Below are 20,270 nucleotides of genomic sequence, written 5' to 3' on the forward strand. Positions count from 1 at the left end.
ATCTCCTCTCCCGTTATCCTCATCCCACACTTCACCTAATACATCCAGACATCACGCGCCGCGCCAATACTCTCTCTCCTCGCCGCGGCGCGCTCCACTCCCTCCCCATCTCGACTGGAGGCCTTGGCGCCCCTTTTTCTTGGCGCCCAACCCGGTCCAAAATGGTCGCGCTCCCGACCCTCCCGACCACCATGGCGCGCCGGCCGCTCATCTACGCCATCATCGTCGCCGCCGTGTTCATCTTCGTGCTAGCACACGCGTGGGGCTCTGAGACCGTCGCCTCATACGTTCCATGGCGAGACCAGGCGCCTGAGGTAGCCTCCGATGTCCAAATCCTGAGCGGTGACATGCGGCGCCGCCTCAACCATCTCCGCTCAGAGTGCAAGCGCCCCGATCCCTTCGAGGCGCAATACTCGCGCGCAAATCTTCGCATGACGCGTGGATATGAGGGTGCGTCTTGTCCTCTAGTCTTGCCCCTTTGGCTTACCCTCCTTTGGCTGACGGCAGGTTCACTGGCCCGCCTCGAACGCGTCATCTACAAGATTATGCGCGGCGAAAAGGTTGCTGTGGGCATTATTGGCGGAAGTGGTACGTACCTCGCTGCTGTACCGAGCGTGCTGGGCTCCTGTGATCTGTATCAAGTTTAGCTTGATACGGCCTTGCACTCGTGCGCACAGACCTCGGATGAAAACGGCGCACGACTCACCGCCCCTTGCTAACCCCAGTCACCGCAGGACACGGTGTGCAAGACAACGAGCGATGGCCCCTGCTTCTACACGAGTTCTTCAAGGCCTTTTACGCACCAAAAACAGACATTCCGGTCATCAATGGCGCGTCTCCGGCGACAGGCTCCGACTACTTCTCGTTCTGCTTCGCATTGCACATTCCCACGGACGTAGACCTTGTCATCGTGGAACTAGGGGTCAATGACGTCGGCGAACCCGATAATCTCAATACGATGGAGGATCTGGTGCGCGGGCTGCTCGATCTCGACTCCCAGCCGGCGGTTATCATCCTCGAGGTCCTCGGCTTCACGGGCGGTGGCATGGGCGGCGCCGGGGGACGATACCATCTTCCTCTTGCGCAGTACTACGACGTCCCCTTCCTCAACCAACGTCTCCCTACCTTGGTTCACTTTGCGCGCTTCCCCGATCTCATGTTCCAGTACTTTGACAAAGATGGATGGGGCAACAGGGACTACCGGCATACCAACGCCCGAGGCCACCGCGACGCGTCCAACATCATCGCGTCGCTGTTGAGGGACACTACATGCGCGCTCGTGAGCAGCCCAGCATTTCGACTACCCCCGCCCAAGCCCGCGATCCAGTCAGTGCTGGAGGAAACGGGGGAGGCATCGTACGATGAGCAGGTCAACAAGCTATACGAGAATGTGCCAAGCGCGCTGGCCGCGCTTGAGGAGGGGTGGTCCGAGGAGGAGAAGACGTGGATCAAACCGTACGAGCGTCCCTCGGACGTGGAAGAAGGGCAAGAGGGCGAGCATAAGGCGAGCTACCGCCGCCCGGGCGTGTGGCAGCGGCGCGTCGAGCACGGCCTTGTCCCGCGCCTCGAGTTCATGGCCGAGTGGAATGCCAACCCTGACGTACGCCGCCCCGTATTTCAGCCAACATGTCTCTCCACGAAGGCCACCGAAGCGCGCTTCAACCTCACGCCAACGTTTGCCGATGGGTGGGAGTACTGGCTGCACCCAGACCACAATGAGAAGCCTTACGTCATGACACGCGAGCCGGGCTCGCGGGTCACCTTTGAGATTCCCGTGCACGCCGGCACGATCAAGATGTTCTATCTTCGCAGTGAACGGATGAGTCTCGGCAAGATTCGCTGCTGGATTGACGACGACGAGGCGGCGGGCAAGGAGGGAGTGCTCTTGAACGGGTACTGGAAGCGCGACTGGCTGTGAGTATTTCTGTGCAGCGGAGCAAGCTGCGAGAGAGCGCGTGATTGCGCCACGCCCGCGGTCGGCTCCAAAGTCTTCTGCTGACGCCAGCAACATCGGCCAATATACCACACTCGCGGAAAACCTGCCCGAGGGCACGCATCGTGTCAACTGCCTGAACCTCAACGAAACAGACACGGTTGGCGGAGGCAACGACTTCCGCATCATCAGTCTAGTCTCGAGTTAGATATGCCGTGTACCACCACCTGTATGTACCAGGACAACCATTAGATGCACCGATGACCATGCGCGGGCTGTGAAGCGCGACCATGGCCGCACTGACAAGCATCGCGCCCAACCTTCTACAGCCACCCTCTCTCCCTTGCCCTCGCCGCCACATCTATTTACAGCTCGCGCTTGCCTTCCGTTCCTCGCACAATGCCTTCTCGCCGATCATCAGCACCCTGCGTCCCTATCTCCGCAGTGCCGCGCACCGCAGCGGCCCGGCGACTGCACACGCACAACTTTCCGCCGATCGCCGAGGAACCAAACACCGCGGCCGGTGTCTGGCGGATATACGCCGGGATACCGGCGGTGGAAATCGGGATGGAAAGTCCGTCGAGGTACTCAGGCACGCGGAGATTCCTGGCCCGGGGACATTCCGCTTCGGCCTCGGCGTGCGGCCTGCGGCCTCTCCTTTCCCGCGGCGACAGAGCTGTCGAACTCTGGCAGTCATGTCTGGGACCCACTCAACTGTAGCTCTGTTTTTGGCGAGCAGTATCTGGATTCGGGGCGGAGTTGGAGGAACGCGGCTGCAGCTTCGGGTGGCGATGTGGCGAGATTAGGTTTGGCGGGCTGGCCGCAGGGAGGATGAGGCGTCGGAATCCGTCTCGGGAGACGTGAAGGAAGAGAGGAAAGTGAGGGGAGGGGGATGGCCATACACGGCGGCGGCCGCGATATGGATCTCCGCGAGCGGTCCCGCGGAATAGACAGTTTAAGGCAAGAAGGTATGCCGCATCGTGGTATTGCGGCGCGGACTGGCAAGTGTGGCGTGGGAGTGCACTGCGTTGACACTGGTGGCACCGGTACAGTCATACTGTGCACGTCCCGCTCGCTGGTGGCACGCGCAGCACCACCGTATTCCCACCAGCGCTCTGATTGTCCCACTGTGGCAGTCGTGTCTTCAATTGGCATCTGCCGTCACATATACACCTACTCTTGTGGCATTACACAGTCGCGACTGTATGTACCTAGCCCCTATCCGTCTGCTACACTAGCTCACCACATCCCATAAACCCATACCCACGCCTTACTGACTAATACTACTCTGATCACCTAGCCTCATAACCGTACCCATATACCGATGCTACAATTTCCGCCCGTCCCGGAAGTATCCCCCACGCTCCCATTGCCCCGGCTGGTATATTTCCTCGGCGCGCTTGTCCTCGTCCTGCAGCGCGGTGAGCAGTGCGCGCAGCCGGTTGAATTGCAGCGGTTTGAGTAGCCACCCGTCAAAGTGCGTTCCTAGGTGCACGCGGTCGTCCTCGTACAAGCTGGCCGACAGCGCAAAGATTGGCATCCGCCCGTCCACCCGCACGGGGTCGATGTCGGACGGCGGCGTCGTCTTGGCCTCGAGCCCGCGAATCGCCGCCGCCGCCTCGTATCCGTCCATAATAGGCATCTGGATGTCCATTATAATCGCGTCGAAGTCCCAGTCAGACGCGATCAGGTCCACCGCCTCCTGCCCGTTCTCGACCGTGCGCACAAGGTGGCTGTCCATCTTGAGGCGCTTTTGTAGGATCTGCGAATTGATCACGTCGTCCTCCACCACCAGGATGCGCAGCTGCGGCCCACCCTTTGGCCCCACCTTGGATCGCGTGGGCGACACGGGCTCAGACTCGGCGGCACCAGGCGCGGGCGTCGAGGTGGGAGACCTCTTGTCGCCGGGCGTTGCCGCGCCATCACGGGATCTAAGTTTGGTATGGTCGAGCGACGCCGTCGCCATTGCTGCAGAACGCTGCAGGCCCAGCATTCCCTGATCAGCGTTTGGGCTCGCTGTCGTCTCCTGCTCAAAACCACCTGAAGCTGAGCCCATGGGGTGGAAGTCGGCGTTGACGCCCATGCTGCACGTAAAGTAGAACTTGGTGCCCTTGCCGACCTCAGATTCAGCGCGCAGCTGGCCGTGCAGCTGCTCCACGATGCGCGCGACGACGGCGAGGCCAAGTCCGACACCGCCTCCTTCAGCCCGGTCCTCTGCGCCCTCGAGGGTGACGAACATAGCCTCGAGCTTTTCGGGTGGGATGCCACATCCCGTGTCGCTGACGATAACTTCTATCGATGCCGAGTCCGGACCATGTTCCGCACCTGGCTCAAGCCGGCAGGTCACCTCTATCGCACCCTCGCGCGTGTACTTCACCGCGTTGGCGACGAGGTTGGACACAACTGTCTTGACCTTGCGCGCATCACCAATGACCATCGGTGGCAAGTCGTCGGCCATCGTAACAGCGAAGCTGATCCCGCGGCGGTGCGTCTCCGTCTGGTAAAGGCGTACGGTGTTGCCGATCGTCTGTTTGAGGTCGAAGGGGTCATTGAATGCTGTTTCATTGCCCGTCTCAATACGCGTCAAGTCGAGCAGGTCGTGAACGTGGAAAAGAAGGGCGCGCGACGCCTGGTGACTATTCTCCAGCATATTGCGCGTGTCGGAGTCTATGTTGCCCGCCAAAGCCAGCTCGAGCGTATTAATGATTTGCGACAGTGGTGTGCGCACGGCGTGACTTGTGTTGGAGAGCAGAATCGCAGTAAGCTGGTTCGACATCAAGGCGTTTTGGCGTTCGCGCCACACGTGGATGAACTTGCCGTAGATGAGCGAAAGGACACGAGCAGAGTCGAGTTGGTCGTCGGTCCACTGGCGCGACCGTCCAGTCACCTTCTGGATCCAGGTCTTGAACGAGCTGCGCGGTTCAAGAACAGCTTTGTTCGCGGCGTCCTCGTTGATGTAAGGTCGCCCTGCCCATTTGACCTCGTCGACCTGGCCCTTACGAAGCAGCACGATGAAGTCTTGTCCAGCCTCGTTGGTGAGCGGAACATACAGCATGCCTGCGATCGTGTCGGTCGCCCGCGGCAAGATGAGGTCCGGGAAGTCCTGAGTGATGTGGTTGGACGAGACAATATCGTCAAACTTCGCGATGCGGAGATACTCTGCAATGGCGAGCATGGCGTGCGCCTGCTCGCACTGCCCAAGAAGCTTGCACCCGTCGTTGATGACGAGCAGGCCCGAGTCCGCATCGAAGATGGTGAGCAGCTCGTCAGCGTTGGAGACAATGTACCCCTGCGAGGAGTGCGAGTCGGACGTGTCGCCGCCTGTCGACCCGCCGCGGTTAGCCGCCTTAGCGCCCAAAGCGGCGATGCCGGCGAAACCTGTCGTGTTGATGAGCTGGCGCGACTTGAGTCGCTGAGCGTAGCGCAGGCGCTCGACGTTGCGCGACACGACGTCGGAAAGGATGCGCAGCATCTGGCGCACAGGGAAGGACACTCGCATGCCGTGGATGCCATACGAGTGACACGCAATCAGACCCCACAGCTTGCCGAATGCCATGATTGAGATGGACATGGACGAGCGCACGTGCATGTTGGCGAGATACTTGATGTGAATCGGCGACATGGCACGGAGGAAGCAGTGCGTCATGTCTAGGGGATGCTCAAGGTCACTCTTGTCGCGCAGCACCAGGCGCGCCGTGATCTGGTCGCGGTCGTACAGAAACCGCACCTTGTTGATGCGATAGAGCTCGCGAGCCTGCGGCGGGATGTCGGCTGCGGGAAACATGAGCCCTTTCCACAGGTCGGTGGTTGTGCCCCAGTCGACAAGCTCAGTCACAACCTTGCCGTTGTACTCCTCATCGAACTGATAGATGACAACACGGCTGAAGCGGCACAGGTCCTTGACGAGGCCCACAGTCACCTTGAGAAATGAGTCGAGGTCCTGTGCGCGGCCGAGCTGCTCATTGATCTGGTTGAGCACTGCGACGACATCAAGTGTGTCTGATGAGCTTTGCGCGCGTGTTCGCCTGTTCTGGCGACGACGCGCCCCAGACCCACGCGACCCGCGGGACCCTCGTGACCCGCGCGAGTTGCGTGCGCTATTGCCACTGCCACTGCCGCTTCCGGACATTGTATCATGCTCGGACCATGCGTCCGTACCAGCGCGGCGCATGCCAAGGAGCGAGCGCAATGGCTTGGCGTAGTTGGTTGTGCTCTCGAGCACGCGGTCCAGCGGAGGGTCCTCCTCGAGGCCCTCGAGACCAAATCGCTTGCGCCTGGAGGACGCGTTTGACGATGCCGAGCCAGAACTGGACTGCATCGATGTGGGGAAAGTGCTTCCGGACGGCAGTTCTGATGCGGATGGATTGGAAGCTTGGGTCGCCGGTGAGTTTGAAGAGACACCCGTGGCCACAGACCCACCAGTACCGTTAGGTTTTCCAGTACCGACGGAACCTCCAGTGCCGACCGAAGGGGTACCGTAGGAGCCATCGGCGACCAAGGACGGAGTGCTACCCGTTTGCTGCTTCGATACTCGGGAGCTGGCACGTCCTGCACTTGAGAAAGAACTCTGTCCACTGCCAAAGGACCCGCGGTGAGACTGGCCCATTTCGCTACGCCGGTCGACCGGTTCGGACATCGCCATCTGCTCCTCGGCTAGATAGTCGAACGGCTGCGTGAGGGGGTTGTAGTTATCGCGCTCTAGCTCAAACTCGAGCACTACGAGGTCGGGAATGGGGAGAGGTTCACCATGCTCGTCATACTTAATCCACGAGTCCATCTTGGGGCGGCTCGCAGCTACCCAGCACGTCCACTCACGACGGCGGTGCGACGGCATCGAGCCTGACGTCTCCTCGTCCCATGTATCGTCGCTTCCGGGTTCGCCGTACCCGCTAAGGCGGAACACCTGGGGTCCTTCATATTCGCCTCCCTCCTCGGCGAGCTCGTCGTCTGGATAAGGAAGCGACTCGATGTTGTCGCGAAGCACATCCTCTTGGTCAACGGTAAGGATATTAGAAAAGCAATGAAGGCGGAAGAGGTACTGCGGCGACAATCCAAGCAGCTCTGTCGCATTCTGAGGTTAGGCTTAACAAAGCAGTTACTCACCTCGGACACCTGGCGCACAGTCATGTCACCCGTCTCATAATCCTCCTCTAGGAGAATGAGCACACCGAAGCCCTGCACTGCGCCGGGAATGGTGATCGGCTCGTCCTCGCAACGCTGCAGCTTGCCCTCGCGCCCAATAACAACGTGGTGCCCATCCTCCGTTGCGAGGTGCTGAAAGCGAAAGGTCGTAATTGGCTCCTGCGCCAGCGCGCCTTCCTCTTCTGAGTACATGCCTCCGACCGATGTGGAGTCTGCTGGGCTGTCCGACACGTTCTCCGAGCTGGCGTCATGGAAGGACGCCCACCGGTTCGCGTTGACAGCCTGGGGTGTGTATAGGTTGCTGCCGCTGGACCCAGACGCGCTCTCGGAGGACGATGGGAGGCCTGATCCGATACTGGACACGTCAGCCTGGTCAGGCCCCGGGGAGGGCGCCGCGGCGTTGGGGTCGGCAACGTGGATGGTATGCGCCTGCTCATTGACAAAGTCTCGGACCGAGTCTCGGGTCTGCGCACGGATGCTCGCCGAGTTGGTTTGTGCTCCCTTACGCAAAAGTCCGCCAATGCTAGCCTGCCCAGTGCGTGGCGGTCTACCAGAGGCGGGCGTTGCGGTATTCACGGACGTCACCGCGGGTAGGGCTGTAGAGGATCCCCCCGCTGTAGTGCTGCCTTGAGGGGCGTCACCAAGGCGGATGATACCAGAGAAGTCGTTGACGAGGTTTGTGACCCCCGCGTCATCAGGTTCGAGTGTGGTGCGCCCGCGGGGCGACAGTATGGGCTCGTCACGAACGCCTGGACTGAGTGGGGGCGTTGGATGTGATGACCGACGGTTGAGTGTTGCAGTACTCCTGGGCGGCCTGGGCGGCGGCGAGCCGCGACCACGGCTCGAGCCGTCAAGCATGTCCATCAACGTAGTGGGGAATGACATGGGATCTGTGCCTTCGTTCCCCAGCGACGGGCGCCGCAGGTCCGTCCGGCCTAGAATCGGAGATGTTGGAGCCGCGCACTGCGTGCTCGCGTTGCCCTGGGGACCGGCGTGGTTGCGGTTATTGTACACTGAGCGAATGGGGAAAATGAACGTGTTGCTGCCTGTGCGCGTGCGCGGCGAAGACGAGCGGTTGTCCTCATCCTCCGGGGTTGGGATGGGCGAGGTTGGCTGCGACGACCTCGGATTGGAGTTGTTGGAGTGGGGCTGAGAATGGAGGTGGGAACGAGATATGGTGCGCTGCAAGTCGGGGCGCGTTGGTCGCGCATCCTCTGAGGGGGCCATCCCGCTCGCTCGACGCAACTAGAGTGGGGTGCGAGAAAGGTCGAGAGCGAGTGCGAGAGCAAAAGGGGAGGCGGTGGCGAGGAGAAAGCTCGAGTGGGGAGTTGGGAGTGTGAAAAGTGGGCGGAACGCCCGATGAGAGATGGAATAGACTTGTAGTGAAAATGGGAGGAGATGGAGAGAAACGGCGAGGAGGCGATCAGGCGAGGGGATGGTATAGTTGATGGATGGATGTAATAGATGCAAGTGGCTTAGAGGCGTTGATGGCGTCTGCAGAGCATCGGCGGTGATGCTTTTGTTGGAACGCTACTGACGTTGATAGCTGGCGCGGCCGGCTGCTGGCAGACTGTTGGCTGGGTGCAACAAAGTCGAGGGCGGCAAGAATGGGATGCTTCAAGGGAAGTCTGCCTGACGTCGGTGACTGCCCGTCCCAACGCACGCCACCCCACCCAAGGCCAGCTAAGGCCAGGATGTCGGTCCTCGCATGGGTCCTCTGCGGCCGGCATCCCGGCAGCACCCCACCCACCCCCATGCCCGCCGCCTTGCCGCGGCTCTACAACCAAGCCGCGCACCTGACCGAGCGCTACGCCATACCATGTGCAAGGCATGCCATTCCCGCGGGCGGCTCGACAGAGCATGCGGAGTAAGGCAGGCAGCAGTTGTGGAGTGTCTAATAACTTGACTGCACTTAAAACGTCAGGCATACCAGGGCCTGGCTGTGCATGCCGTAACCTTTATTTACACGCCCTCCAAGCTATCTTCTACGGCCCCCACCTCCCTCCTCCTCCATAGCTCGCTAGATGATTATCTCTTCATCGCTCCTTCCTCGATGTTCGTTGTCCCCCATAATATTTACAAGCGAGGTATGAGGGTCAACACGTGTCGTCGTTTGCACCAAACGCGTGGCAGCGCGACGATTATCATGACGCTCAGTTTATTGCTCAATTGCTCATCTGAAAACCCCCGATATTATCCTGTCCTGCAGTGCACCTATTACCAGGGTCTCGAAATCTCAAGCCCTTGGTATTCTTTCCTGGGCTCGCTCTGCAGGCCGGGCAGCGTGCCTTAGTATTTGCTCTGCCATTCTACCGCGGCTCGCGGCGCTGACCGTTTCCTCCATATGTCCCCATATGCCCCCATATCTCTACCGCCCCTGCGTCATCCGCCACTCTTGCTCACATCAGCACTGATATCGCATTCCCGCCGCCGCCTGGGGCACCATGTCATCCACATATTTTTAGTCTATTTGCTCGGACGCGTCGGTCGCCGGCACGTCATGGTAGAACACGCGTTTCCGCAGCTGGGATTGCTGACGAAGAACAAGAAGCGGCCAGAGCCAGCGCAGCTGCCAAGACAACTCAGTATGGGGATTAGCATCCGGCAAAATTGTCAGCTTCATCCGTTCGGATGTTACGCTCCCAAATAATGCCTCATCCCATCCGAGGCGGGTGCTCCTTGAGCATCAGTACTGAAACACACAAGGTTGTAGAACGTCTTGCACAGCAGGCGGTGGGTCTCGAGGCCTCCCGTTATAGCGTCGAGGGTCCAGAGAATGCTCTGATCACACGAGACAATGACACGATGTGCGAGGCGAAAAAGGGCCACCCGCGCCTTTTCCGATTCTTGTGGAAACGTCGCGGAACGGCACAGTCCGGTCAACCCCGACAGTGACCCCAGCCCAGAAGAAGCCCCAGGTGGCCTTCACGTGCATGTCGCGTGGTCCGCGTGGTCCACGTGGTCCACGTGGCACTAATCCCGTCGACAGCTGCCGAGCTGTCAGTTCGAACTCACCGCTCAGCTGAGATGATGGGTGGCGAGTCTTCCTTTGGCGTTGGACGCCCAACGCCCGCGAACGCGATAGAAGGCGCGTCGGAGCTCAAGGATCATTAGTAGATCGGCAGATAATGGAGTTTGGCACGAAGGATCGCGACTACTCCTCGCCCCTCACGCAACTCCAAATTTCATGATGAGAAGATTCGATGCAGAAAGAGCTACGGCCCATCCCAGCCCTTCCTCCACCGCTACACCACACTCGTACACGTCCACCGAGCTTCCTACCGGCAGAACGCAAGTACACGGACCGCTCCTTGCAGAGCGGCCCAAAGTGTGCCCAGCCGAGTCGTTTACCGGTTCGACTTCGCGACACGCTCAAGCTCGTCCTTTTTCTTGATGGCGTACGAGTTGGACGAGCCCTTGGCGGCGTTGACGAGCTCGTCGGCGAGGCACTCCGAGACCGACTTGGAGTTGTGGAAGGCCGACTCGCGGGTGCCGATGGTGAGCAGGCTGATGGCCTGGTTGACACGGCGGAGGGGCGAGACGTCAACAGCCTGGCGACGGACAGTGCCCTGCGAGCCGATACGGGTCGAGTCCTCGCGGGGGCCGGTGTTGACAATGGCGTCAACAAGAACCTGGATGGGGTTCTGCTCGGTAACGAGGTGGATGATCTCGAAGGCGTGCTGGACAATGCGGACGGCCATGATCTTCTTGCCGTTGTTGCGGCCGTTCATCATGAGGGCGTTGACGAGGCGCTCGACAATGGGCATGCGGCCCTTGGCGAACTGCTTCTTGGCGTAGCGGCCGGCAGTGTGGGCTGGCTGTTAGAGATGTTGACGAAACCTGGGTGTGTTTACTCACGAACATAGACGGCGTGGTTGACGTTGATGTAGTCGGTGAGCGAGATGTCCTTGACCTCGATCCTGAGGGTTAGCATTCGCCCATAAAATCGTTCATCGCTGCGTTGGGACATGACATGGACAGCTGTGGTCGAAGGGCCATCGATGGTCTGGTGCACTCGAGTTCTCGACGCTCGCTCCACCTCATCTCAGCCGAACTCGTCGCTCGTCCCCCTCATCACACCCATCCTCCCCAGCTCTTCTCTCTCGCGAGGGCTCGCGTTCGCGGTCGCGCGCGTGCGATTATCTGTTGTCGAGCCCGGCTGGGTTGTCCATGTCCATGTCCCATTTCTCGCATCTTCCACACTCACTCCTGAGCGTCCCACTTGCCGAAGAGCTTGACGACGCCCTCGTCAGCGACGGACTGGACCTGCGCGGGGAGAGCCTGTTGTTAGCAATGATGTCTTCGTCCGTCCGCAAACGATGGAGGCGCGCGCAGTTCCCTTCTCAACTCCTCTCCGCCGACCTCCTACTCCGCCCCTTCCTCCAACTGCGCGCGCCTCGCCGTCCGCGGCGTTCGTTTTCGCGCGCACCATTTTGTATGTCGGGTTTTTTCTCTGTGCGGGTCGGCGGCGACCTGCTGGGCTGGACAGAGGGTGTTGATGGATAGAGAGACCTGGCGACGAGGCGACTAGCAGACACGGCGAGCACAGAGGCCAGGGCGGGAGGCGGGGCGGGAGCAATTGGAGAAAGAGCACGTGACTTGTGTGGATTGAAGCAACGAAACTTAACGCCGACACAAAAGTTACGATTGTGCCTGAGCCGCGTGTGGATCTGCGACCACGAGTTTCCAGACTCGCGAGGCAGATGGGTGGCAAATATGATGCAACGCGGTGGGTGGCGACACTCGGCGCATGAGATGGACTTGTTTCCCGGCCACCATGCTGCCACCTGTCAGATGCGAGTGCTCGACTGGATTCCTGGTTGAGCAGCACAAGGCATTCAGCTGCCAGGTATTAGTTAACCTTCCTGCTCTTTGAGTCAAGAATGGAAGTACAAACACTTGTTCACCATCTCACTACTACCAAACCGACCGTCGACTTGCGAGATGCAACGCAGGCAGGAGCCCCACTCTCTCGGCGCTGCTTGTTCACTGCCACTCATCCACTGGCACCCGTTGCTCCCCCCATCCGCTCCCATTTATCCCAGCCGCTCATCGCGTACACACTAGTCCAGCAGTATACATAATATCACAACACGGCACTCTACGCCTCACCACGGACCTGGAAGAAGCGCTTCCACCAGCTTCGTCCGATGCCCTGCTGCGAGCGGCGCACGCCGGTGTGCATGCGCTCGTAGTACTGCGGGTCGTGGGCGGGGTGGAGAAGTGTTGAGGAGGTGGGGTACTGGGGTTAGTCAGCGGATGATGCAGGAGAGACGGAAGGCCGAGATGCCGAGCGGGACAGAACGGATAATGCAGGCAGCATGTAGGGAGCGGACATGGCCGAACTCAGACGACTGGGCAGCAGGGAGTGGAGCGGCGCGAGCTACAGGCACAGCAGAGTGGATCCGACAGGCAGTATTGCGAGAGTCCGCGGACCGTGGCGCGACATAACCTGTGAATGGGATCATGTGGGCAGGCCGCAGTCTGTGGCTGCGCGGGAACTGCTTCCCAGACACCCCGAGGAAGCTAGAGTTGCCATAATCGGACTGCAGACCAATTGTTTCGCCCGCTAGAGCCCATTGTAGCGTGCTTGTGCCGTTGGCGGCTTGCGAGCCCCGGTGTAGCCCGCGAGCTCCGTCCATGGCATGCAAACTGCCAAGTCAAGCGGATGGCGGCACTGTCGTGCATCGACTGTTCCCAGCATCACGGCTACTTCCAAAGCACGAGCCACTGCTGCCGGACGCCGATATGTCGTCCGCACGCGCGCGACCATAGCAGAACCGGGGTATCGTTCCCTCAAAGGCCGCCTGGCCATCATCTATGAGGCAATGCGAGCCGCGCTAGACTTCTCGGGGCATAACAAGTCCGGTTCCCGGTGGAGTCCAGTCCCGACGATAACTATTGCCAGCGACAGCTAAGGCAAGACTCCGAGCTGCATCGGGTGGCCCAGCTCGGACGCTGCAACTGCGGACACCGGTGGCGAGTCCTCCCGGCTCGGTAGCCTCTCAATCCATCTCACCGGGCGCCGTCCAGCCTACCATCGTCGGCTGCATCTTGAGCCGCGCCGACGCCCTATTTCTCGTAGCTCATCTGAACACCTCCTTCCTGCGTCTTCCTGCCAGTTCTCCTGCGCCTGGACCTCACACAAACTCACCTTGTCAAGCGCCGCATTCTCCTTGATCCGCACGAGCGCCTCCTCCGCGGCGCCAACACGTCGGCGCATGCTCTCGCTCATGCCTGCCTGCTTGGCTTCGAGCGCGGCATCCCCCGCATCGGGGGGCAAGGAGAGTGCGCGCGCAACCATGCCCTCGAGGGCGTCGAAGAGCTGCGGCTGCCCCGCGGTCCGGAAGGGCGTGGGCGGGAGCGCGCGGATAGTGGACAAGAGGCGGGGGAGGGACATGGGCGCGTTGGTGTGGGTGGAGTGGTCGGGGAGGAAGGTGGCAAGAAGATGAGATGGAGGAAACGCCAGTGACGCGCTCCGAATCATCGTGCAGACATTTCGAGGACGCGGACATCGAGAATCTCCGTTTCCGATTTCTGGCGAACCTCCACCACTTACTTCCCACCTTCAACACGATCTTGGCGTCATAACATCTCCGCAATGGCTTCGATCGGAAACTTCCTGCACCGCACCGTCGTGTTTGGGTGTATGGGATTTGGCGTGAGTACGGCATGGTGCGGCTCTGGCCGCGAGTATGAGGCTGTGGGGCGTGTGACCAGGATGATGACAGCGATGGAGTGGCGCGGGAGGCGACGAGAGAATCAGCTGACACCCAGGTGTATGGCCTCGTTGTGATCGGGCAGAACTTCTACGTGAAGCGGCAAAGGCTTCGTGAGGTGAGTGCGATTACGGTGTGACAGAGTGGCGAGAGAGGGTTGGCATGTGGACAGAGATTTGGCGTGGCTCGTGAAGTGGAATGCAGAGGGAAGGCGACGGAGCGGTGCGGAGTACTCAGTAGTTGCGTTGGCTTAGAAGGAAAGCCAGAGAGCCAGGAAGGGCTCGTGAGATTGTCGGAAAAAGGCCACACGCGTCCATAGCGTTAGCGCATCCTCTAACACCAGTTCGACGAGTCGAGCAAGACCCCCGCCGAGCCCGTCTCCGCGTCAAACTAGTCGTTTGCGTATTTCCAGACTCCGACCTCTCCTCTCTGCATTGCATCTTGTTGCTTCATCAACTGTACACTTGGACACCAGCGGGCTGACCACACACACTCACTCCCAGACACAAGCGAGACATGCATAGCCCCGTCAAGAGGCATCCCAAATGATCCATTACAAGCCGTTATCTAAGCGTACAGGGCACGCGGCGCGCGGCGCGGCGCTGCCGCACACCCGGGTGTATCACCGGTGTGGCCCGGTAGGATAGCTTGCCCGGCCCAAGGTCCAGGCGGGCAGAGGTTCCTTACCAGCTTTACGAGGTCTCCAGACTCTGAGCCAGTCGTCGTCTACGGCCGCTCGTTAGCGTCTTCATACGCCTCAGGTGGACCGGGCTTGGGCATCGCGTCAACCTTCTGCTTTGACAGCACACCGGTGTGCTGGTGCACCATGGAGCGCATCTCCCCAGGCCCGGGGCGTGGCATCGCGTCCACGGCCTCCTTTGACATGACGCCGTTGTTGAGGTGAACGAGGGAGCGCATGGGCACACTCTCCGGGTCAGGCGAGGGTCCGCGGGGGAGGTCGGGCGTGGCGCCGCGGGGAAGGTCGGGGGTATCGCGCCCTGAGGGCGTCCTGCGACCGGTCGGGGTACGCCGCCCACTGCTGAGGTCCTTGAAGCTCATGAGCCGCTTCATCGCGCTCGGGCGCCCCTTTGCAGCAGGAGGGGGAGGAGTAGGAGTGCTCACGGGGGAGGCGTTCACCTTGCCGCGCTGCGCGTACACGGCCAGCATCTGGTCTGGGCCGTAGGCCACTGCCGGTTGCGCCGACGTGGTGGGCGGCTGCACCGAGAGACGCTGGTCGCGCTCAGGCTCAAGTGCCTCGACCGCCTCTGGCTCTGGTGCACCATCCATTCGATACAGCACGGCCGCTTCGGTGTCCCGCAACGCGTCCAATGATGATCTAGTGGCGAAGGGGTCGACGGGAGGCGAGCCACGCTTCGGCGGCGAATCATCCACAGCCGAGTTGTAGTACGAGTCGGCATGCGAAAGGCCTGAAGGAATATGCTGCCGGAGCGCGTCCACTGAGGGCCGGGGCTGATCCGCAAACGAGATACGCGACTGGCGCGTCGTGCCGTCCGCCATAGTAATCGAGGAACGCGTCGGGCCATCACCGTACTCGCCGTGGGCGGGGAAGGCTGCGCGCATGCCGGCACCGGCGCCAGCCATATTGTCAAGCATAACGGAAGACGTGGGCCGGCCAACGCTGGACATGCTGGGGCGTCCATAGGCCGCCATACTTTGTCGCCCGCTCGTGGTCGAATAATGCGTGCTTGGGCGGCCGGCGCGGGAGTAATGCGAGCTCGGTCTACCGTAGGATGAGCTGCGCTCCCCAGGCAAGGCGCCCTTCTCCCACTCCATGTTGGAGGCCTGGCTGAGCGCTTGCGACCAGCGCTGCAGCTTCTTCTTCTCGCGCTGGCGATAGAAGAAGAACCATACCGCGCCGAGAATACAGATGATGACGATGGGGATGATGACTGCGACCGCAATGACCGCCTTGGACACCTTATGGCCCTGCTGCTGGTCGACCGACTCGAACACGGTGTCGCTCGTCGGCGATGGCGCGCCGGATGTGATCGTCAAAACGACGCCGTTGCTCGTTGTGACCGAGTAAAACCGGCTCGAGTCATACGAGACGTTGAAGTCGGGGCCACGGGCCCATGTCGTGTCCCACGCCATACCTCCGTTCTTGAGGATGTTGACGTACATGGTGGTGGACTCTGTCCTGTTCCACCACGTAGGCATGAGCTGCACCTCATACTTGCCGTCGGAGAACGCGATACCTTGGTATGCCTTGACAAGCTTGTTGCCCTCAGCCATGTAGAGGTACAGGTCAATCTTGTCTGTGTTCACTTTGCATGACGTGTCCCACTTGAAGATGACCGGGTCGCGGGTGATCTCGACAATGTCGCTCGCTGTGGGGTATGTGTAGAGGGCAGGACAGCCAAGCGAAGGGTCTGTCATCAGCGAACGCTCTGGGGAAGGTGGGATGCAGCAGGTGTTCCCCCAGGTCACGACCGTGGCAAACGACGAGGACGCGCACGACCTGGAACTCGGGTCACCACGCAAAGCCGCCCCGCCCAGGCTAACTTACCCCTTGGCTCGACACGAGCGGCAGCGGCCCCTACGGCCATGATGCCGAAGAGGTGGGCGAGCATGGCGAGTGGGGGTGATGCGGCGGGTGTTGGGCGAGAGCTGTGGAAGACGCGGAGGAAGCCGAGCGCGAGGTAGAGCAAGAGGGGGGGGGGGACGATGCTGGATGGTGGCGCTTGGCGGAGTGGGTGCCGGTGGGCGGGTTGTAGAAACCGGAGTCGGCGAGTTGACAAAGACGGGCTGGGATATGGGTAGAGTAGAGGAAGGAGGCGAGGGGGGGGGGGGGGGGGGGGGAGCCAGAAGAAGAAGTGGTGCAACGCAACAGGAGAGTCGAAGGGATGGCAAAGGAGCGAGTGGGGTGACGGAGTGAGTCGGAGGGCGCGTGGATCGACTGGCGGCGTGAGTACGCGACGCGTCGATTCAGCGTGTGATGAGAGAGAAAAGAGGGCCAGGTCGCGACGGGGGAGGAAAAGAGTCGCGAGATGGAGACAAGATGAGAATGAAGATGAAGAGGAGGAGGGGAGGAGGGGAATGAGCGTGGAGTGTGAGGTGAGGACGATGAAGAGCGAGTGAGAGGGCAGCGGGGGGATCGCGAGGGCGCGAGGGAGCCATGCGGGTGGTGGGTGTTGGTCCATGTCCTGCCCTGCCTGTCCCTTTCTCCCGTGCCATTTCACTTGTGCCACTACTGCTGTATTCTCCCTCCTGCTGCGGCCGGCTTCTCCCTGCAAACTCTCCCTGACAGCCGTCGCCCGAAAAATTCCTCCTTAGCTCTCCCTCTCACAGCGGGGCGGCGCGCCCGGACAGCCCGACGCGCTCAGTGCCTCGTTCCTCGTGCCTCAACCATACCATAGATCCCTCCATTTTGTCCTCCATGTCCTGTTCTCCATATCTCCAAAGCCATCATGCAGTAGATCATGCCATGCCATGTCTGCGTGTGCCGTGCTCCGTGCTGCTGGTCGCTACAATAATGTCTATGCCTCAACAACCCGGATATTCACCAGGTCATGCTCTCCCACAACTAGCTTTCCCTCCCGCCGCTGCGGCAACGGCACCGCGGTGCCTTCTCGCTGAGCCAACGGCCCTTCTAGCAACACCTCGAGCGGTGCCGCATTGTGCAGCGTCGCGAGTATCATCGCCTCATCGTGGCCCACGAACCCCACTCGCAGGCCCGCTACCTCCTCCATGAACGAGGCTGGCTCGTCTACCGCCGTCGGTCGCACATGGCGCCCGCCAGCCTCATTGTCGCCAACGAGCAACATGGATGCGCCAGCGCGCACAGCGTTCCGCGCCTTGTCTGCAAACGTGCAGCCGCCCCGGGCGACGAAAAGCGCAAAAGGCCCCTTGGGCTTCGGGTCGAGACGCTTCTCCTGCACTGCTGCGCACCCATTCAACGTATTCTTGGGCACGACGACGAAGAGTGGTGCGTCGAGTGGGACCTCCGCCGAGAAGGGATGTTGATCCTCCGAATCTGGCTCGGCCGGGACCGATGATGGCAGAAAAGCCCGCCCAAAGTCTGATGTCGAGGTCTGCAGGCGTATGACCACTTCCTCTTTGCCTGCATGCCGAATCTGGAGCACAACGTCCTGTGCGTCCTCCTTCGGTGCCTCTGGCGGCAGTGATGGTAGATACCCCTCCATCTTGGGATCAGTAATAAAGATGTGTTGCCCATATCGAACCCGGTGCGGGCCAATGTTAGTGACGTCGTACCCGCCGCGGTCAAAACGCCACCGACATCCTAGCCGCAGCCCCTCGATATCGGCGATGACCCAGTCACCGTCGTTCTTCTGCCACACTTTGGTCGCGCTTGGCGCAGCGTCGTGCGCAGGCAGCGGCGCCTCGGGATCCACATTAGATGGCGTGAGCACAATCTCGAAGGCGAATCTTGGCACCTCAGGTATAGTGCACGTTCCAAGACCATCGTACGTCCGTCCTTCTGCGACACGCAGTCCTTCCTTTCCAGGCCCATAAACGAGCGCACGCGCGTACTCGTAGTCGTCCCGCCCCTCAATGCCCACGGGTAACCCGCCGAGCGTCTGTGGGACGTATGCAGGACAGTACAAGTCTTCCCGTTTGTGTAATGCCCTTCGTGTAGCCGTTGGCGAACGAGTGAGGTTGCGTGGGAGGTGTAGCTGGTGTCCTTCGGTGGTGAACACGGTATTGGACGGAGGTGCGCTTGGCAGGTCTGCGAAAAGGAGGTACAGATACTTGAGCGTCTCGGAGAGGAGGAAGCTTTCCATCCTATCTTCGGTCTCACCAGTCTCGACGTTCGCGAGGGTTGCGAAGCCGCACGGCGTGATTGTTCGCCTCCGAATGTCTCGCAAGACGCGCTCGCCGACTCGTAAGTAGAAGTCGTCACGCGTTACCGTGTACAAATAGTACGTCGACTCGATGAATTCAGGTCGCCCTGGCCACCCCGCCCAGCCAACAACGCGCTCGTCATGAGCCCAAGACTCGGGGATGCCGCTGTACCGTCGCCAGATATTCCAGAAGATAAGGTGATTGCGGATCGCCGACTCGATATCGCCTGCAAGCACCTGCACCCCTGGAAAGAATGCCGACAGCGAATCAATCACTGACGTGGACGCTGGTCGGAGACTGCGGAGCTGAACGGGACGGTACTGAAGTTAGAGCAGCTGTAGAGGAGACGAACGATGAAACCGTCTTTCGTTCGCACATGGGTCTGGATTGCCGCGTACGCGTCGTGAAACACGTCCATGTACGTCGGATCGTCGAGCATGATTGCGCCCTTGAGCGCGTACTCGAAGAACGAGTCGATGCCCGCGTTTGTCCCACTCATGCCCGGCTGCAGCCACTGGCCATGATTGACGCTGATGGCATTGCCGACGAGGTCCTCGGCTGTCCGCCGGTTCCAGAGTGCCATGAAAGCTCGGTGAGCCAAGTCCTAGCGTCAGCATTGCATTTCAAAACCCAATTCCTCCAACAGCAAAGCCACGCGTTGTTTGATGCTTGGCTCACCTCAAAGCGCTCGTCGCCCGTCAGCCGCGACAGCAGCGTGAATTCGAGCACCAGGCTCCCTGCACCAGCAGTGCAGGTCTCTGCACTCTCGCGGGACTCGACACCCTGCCGCAGGTTGACGCGAGCGTAGGGAAGGCCTGTGGGCGTGTCGAAAGCGGGCAAGAGTCGTTTCCCGAGATCCCACGCAAGCTCCAACATCCTCGGTGCGTACTTCTTAATGTCTGTCGTCCCCTCGATACCCAACGCCTCGGCTTGCGCGCGCGGATCTTCTGGAAGCGCGTCAAGCCGCTGGTATGTCGACAACAACGCGCCCAGCGCGCGGATTGTCATCTCGAAGACCTGGACTTTGACATTCTGATCAAAGGAGATGCGCGCAACACGCTCCACAGCGGCAGGATACTCGTCCGGCAAGATCAAAGGGAGAGCGCTCAAGGCATCAACCAGCGTCATGGAGATGTTGGCGTGTATGTCATTAATCCCTATATTGGCGGGATTGGGATCGCGATGGAGGGGCGCACAAGAGATCGGGCGCAGCTCATCGGCGGGGTACGCAAAGGTCATGTACCCTGTGAAAGCATGATGGAACATCTGGTGTAAGCGAGAAGTAGCGGCATGGAGTGATGAAGGAAATGAAGCGAGTGAATAAAGAGTGTCATAACGGTCATGAACGAGCTTGCTAAGCTCACGCGCTACTCACATCGCGAACTTCTTCACGGAGAGCCGCTCGCCGCGAGGCATCCCAGGCGTCCATAGCCCATGCGGGCGAGAGAAAGAGGGCATATACCCAGGGGCATATGCGCATGAGAGAGAGAGAGAAGAGATAGAAGAAGGATAATGGAGAGTGGAGGAAGGTCCCCCTGCCGCCCCGAATTGTGTCGTGGCCTTGGGGCTCCATGAGCTCACGTGACAACTTCCATCACATCTTCGATCATCTCGATCACCCATGCTCCCAACCCCACCTGCCTCATCTCAGC

General features: G+C 60.4%; 6 protein-coding genes across 6 annotated transcripts; 2 read left to right on the forward strand and 4 right to left on the reverse strand.

Moving 5' to 3' along the window:
- Window positions 1–161: 161 nt before the first annotated feature.
- COLE_06121 (uncharacterized protein) lies at window positions 162–2,185 on the forward strand (the record flags this gene model as incomplete). Its single annotated transcript, XM_018419530.2, has 5 exons — window positions 162–450; window positions 508–588; window positions 726–1,914; window positions 2,006–2,060; window positions 2,138–2,185. The coding sequence occupies 5 exons, from the start codon at window positions 162–164 to the stop codon at window positions 2,183–2,185; spliced, it is 1,662 nt and encodes a 553-aa protein (XP_018277245.1).
- Window positions 2,186–3,260: 1,075 nt separating this feature from the next.
- On the reverse strand, window positions 3,261–8,302 carry COLE_06122 (uncharacterized protein; the record flags this gene model as incomplete). The annotated part of the gene is made up of 2 exons (XM_018419529.2): window positions 3,261–7,004; window positions 7,037–8,302. 2 exons carry the CDS (start codon window positions 8,300–8,302, stop codon window positions 3,261–3,263), a joined length of 5,010 nt encoding a protein of 1,669 aa, XP_018277244.1.
- Window positions 8,303–10,422: 2,120 nt separating this feature from the next.
- COLE_06123 (40S ribosomal protein uS7) lies at window positions 10,423–11,045 on the reverse strand (the record flags this gene model as incomplete). Its single annotated transcript, XM_018419528.2, has 2 exons — window positions 10,423–10,889; window positions 10,934–11,045. The coding sequence occupies 2 exons, from the start codon at window positions 11,043–11,045 to the stop codon at window positions 10,423–10,425; spliced, it is 579 nt and encodes a 192-aa protein (XP_018277243.1).
- A 2,631-nt stretch (window positions 11,046–13,676) lies between these two features.
- COLE_06124 (uncharacterized protein) lies at window positions 13,677–14,188 on the forward strand (the record flags this gene model as incomplete). Its single annotated transcript, XM_018426846.2, has 3 exons — window positions 13,677–13,736; window positions 13,853–13,912; window positions 14,138–14,188. The coding sequence occupies 3 exons, from the start codon at window positions 13,677–13,679 to the stop codon at window positions 14,186–14,188; spliced, it is 171 nt and encodes a 56-aa protein (XP_018277242.1).
- A 332-nt stretch (window positions 14,189–14,520) lies between these two features.
- On the reverse strand, window positions 14,521–16,385 carry COLE_06125 (uncharacterized protein; the record flags this gene model as incomplete). Its single annotated transcript, XM_018426845.2, has 2 exons — window positions 14,521–16,184; window positions 16,322–16,385. The coding sequence occupies 2 exons, from the start codon at window positions 16,383–16,385 to the stop codon at window positions 14,521–14,523; spliced, it is 1,728 nt and encodes a 575-aa protein (XP_018277241.1).
- A 749-nt stretch (window positions 16,386–17,134) lies between these two features.
- On the reverse strand, window positions 17,135–20,098 carry COLE_06126 (uncharacterized protein; the record flags this gene model as incomplete). Its single annotated transcript, XM_018425813.2, has 5 exons — window positions 17,135–17,269; window positions 17,571–18,938; window positions 18,971–19,222; window positions 19,297–19,884; window positions 19,994–20,098. 5 exons carry the CDS (start codon window positions 20,096–20,098, stop codon window positions 17,135–17,137), a joined length of 2,448 nt encoding a protein of 815 aa, XP_018277240.1.
- Between the last annotated feature and the right edge of the window lie 172 nt (window positions 20,099–20,270).

This window comes from Cutaneotrichosporon oleaginosum (genome assembly GCF_008065305.1).
Source record: "Cutaneotrichosporon oleaginosum strain ATCC 20508 chromosome Unknown ATCC20508_contig05, whole genome shotgun sequence".
NCBI lineage: Eukaryota > Fungi > Basidiomycota > Tremellomycetes > Trichosporonales > Trichosporonaceae > Cutaneotrichosporon > Cutaneotrichosporon oleaginosum.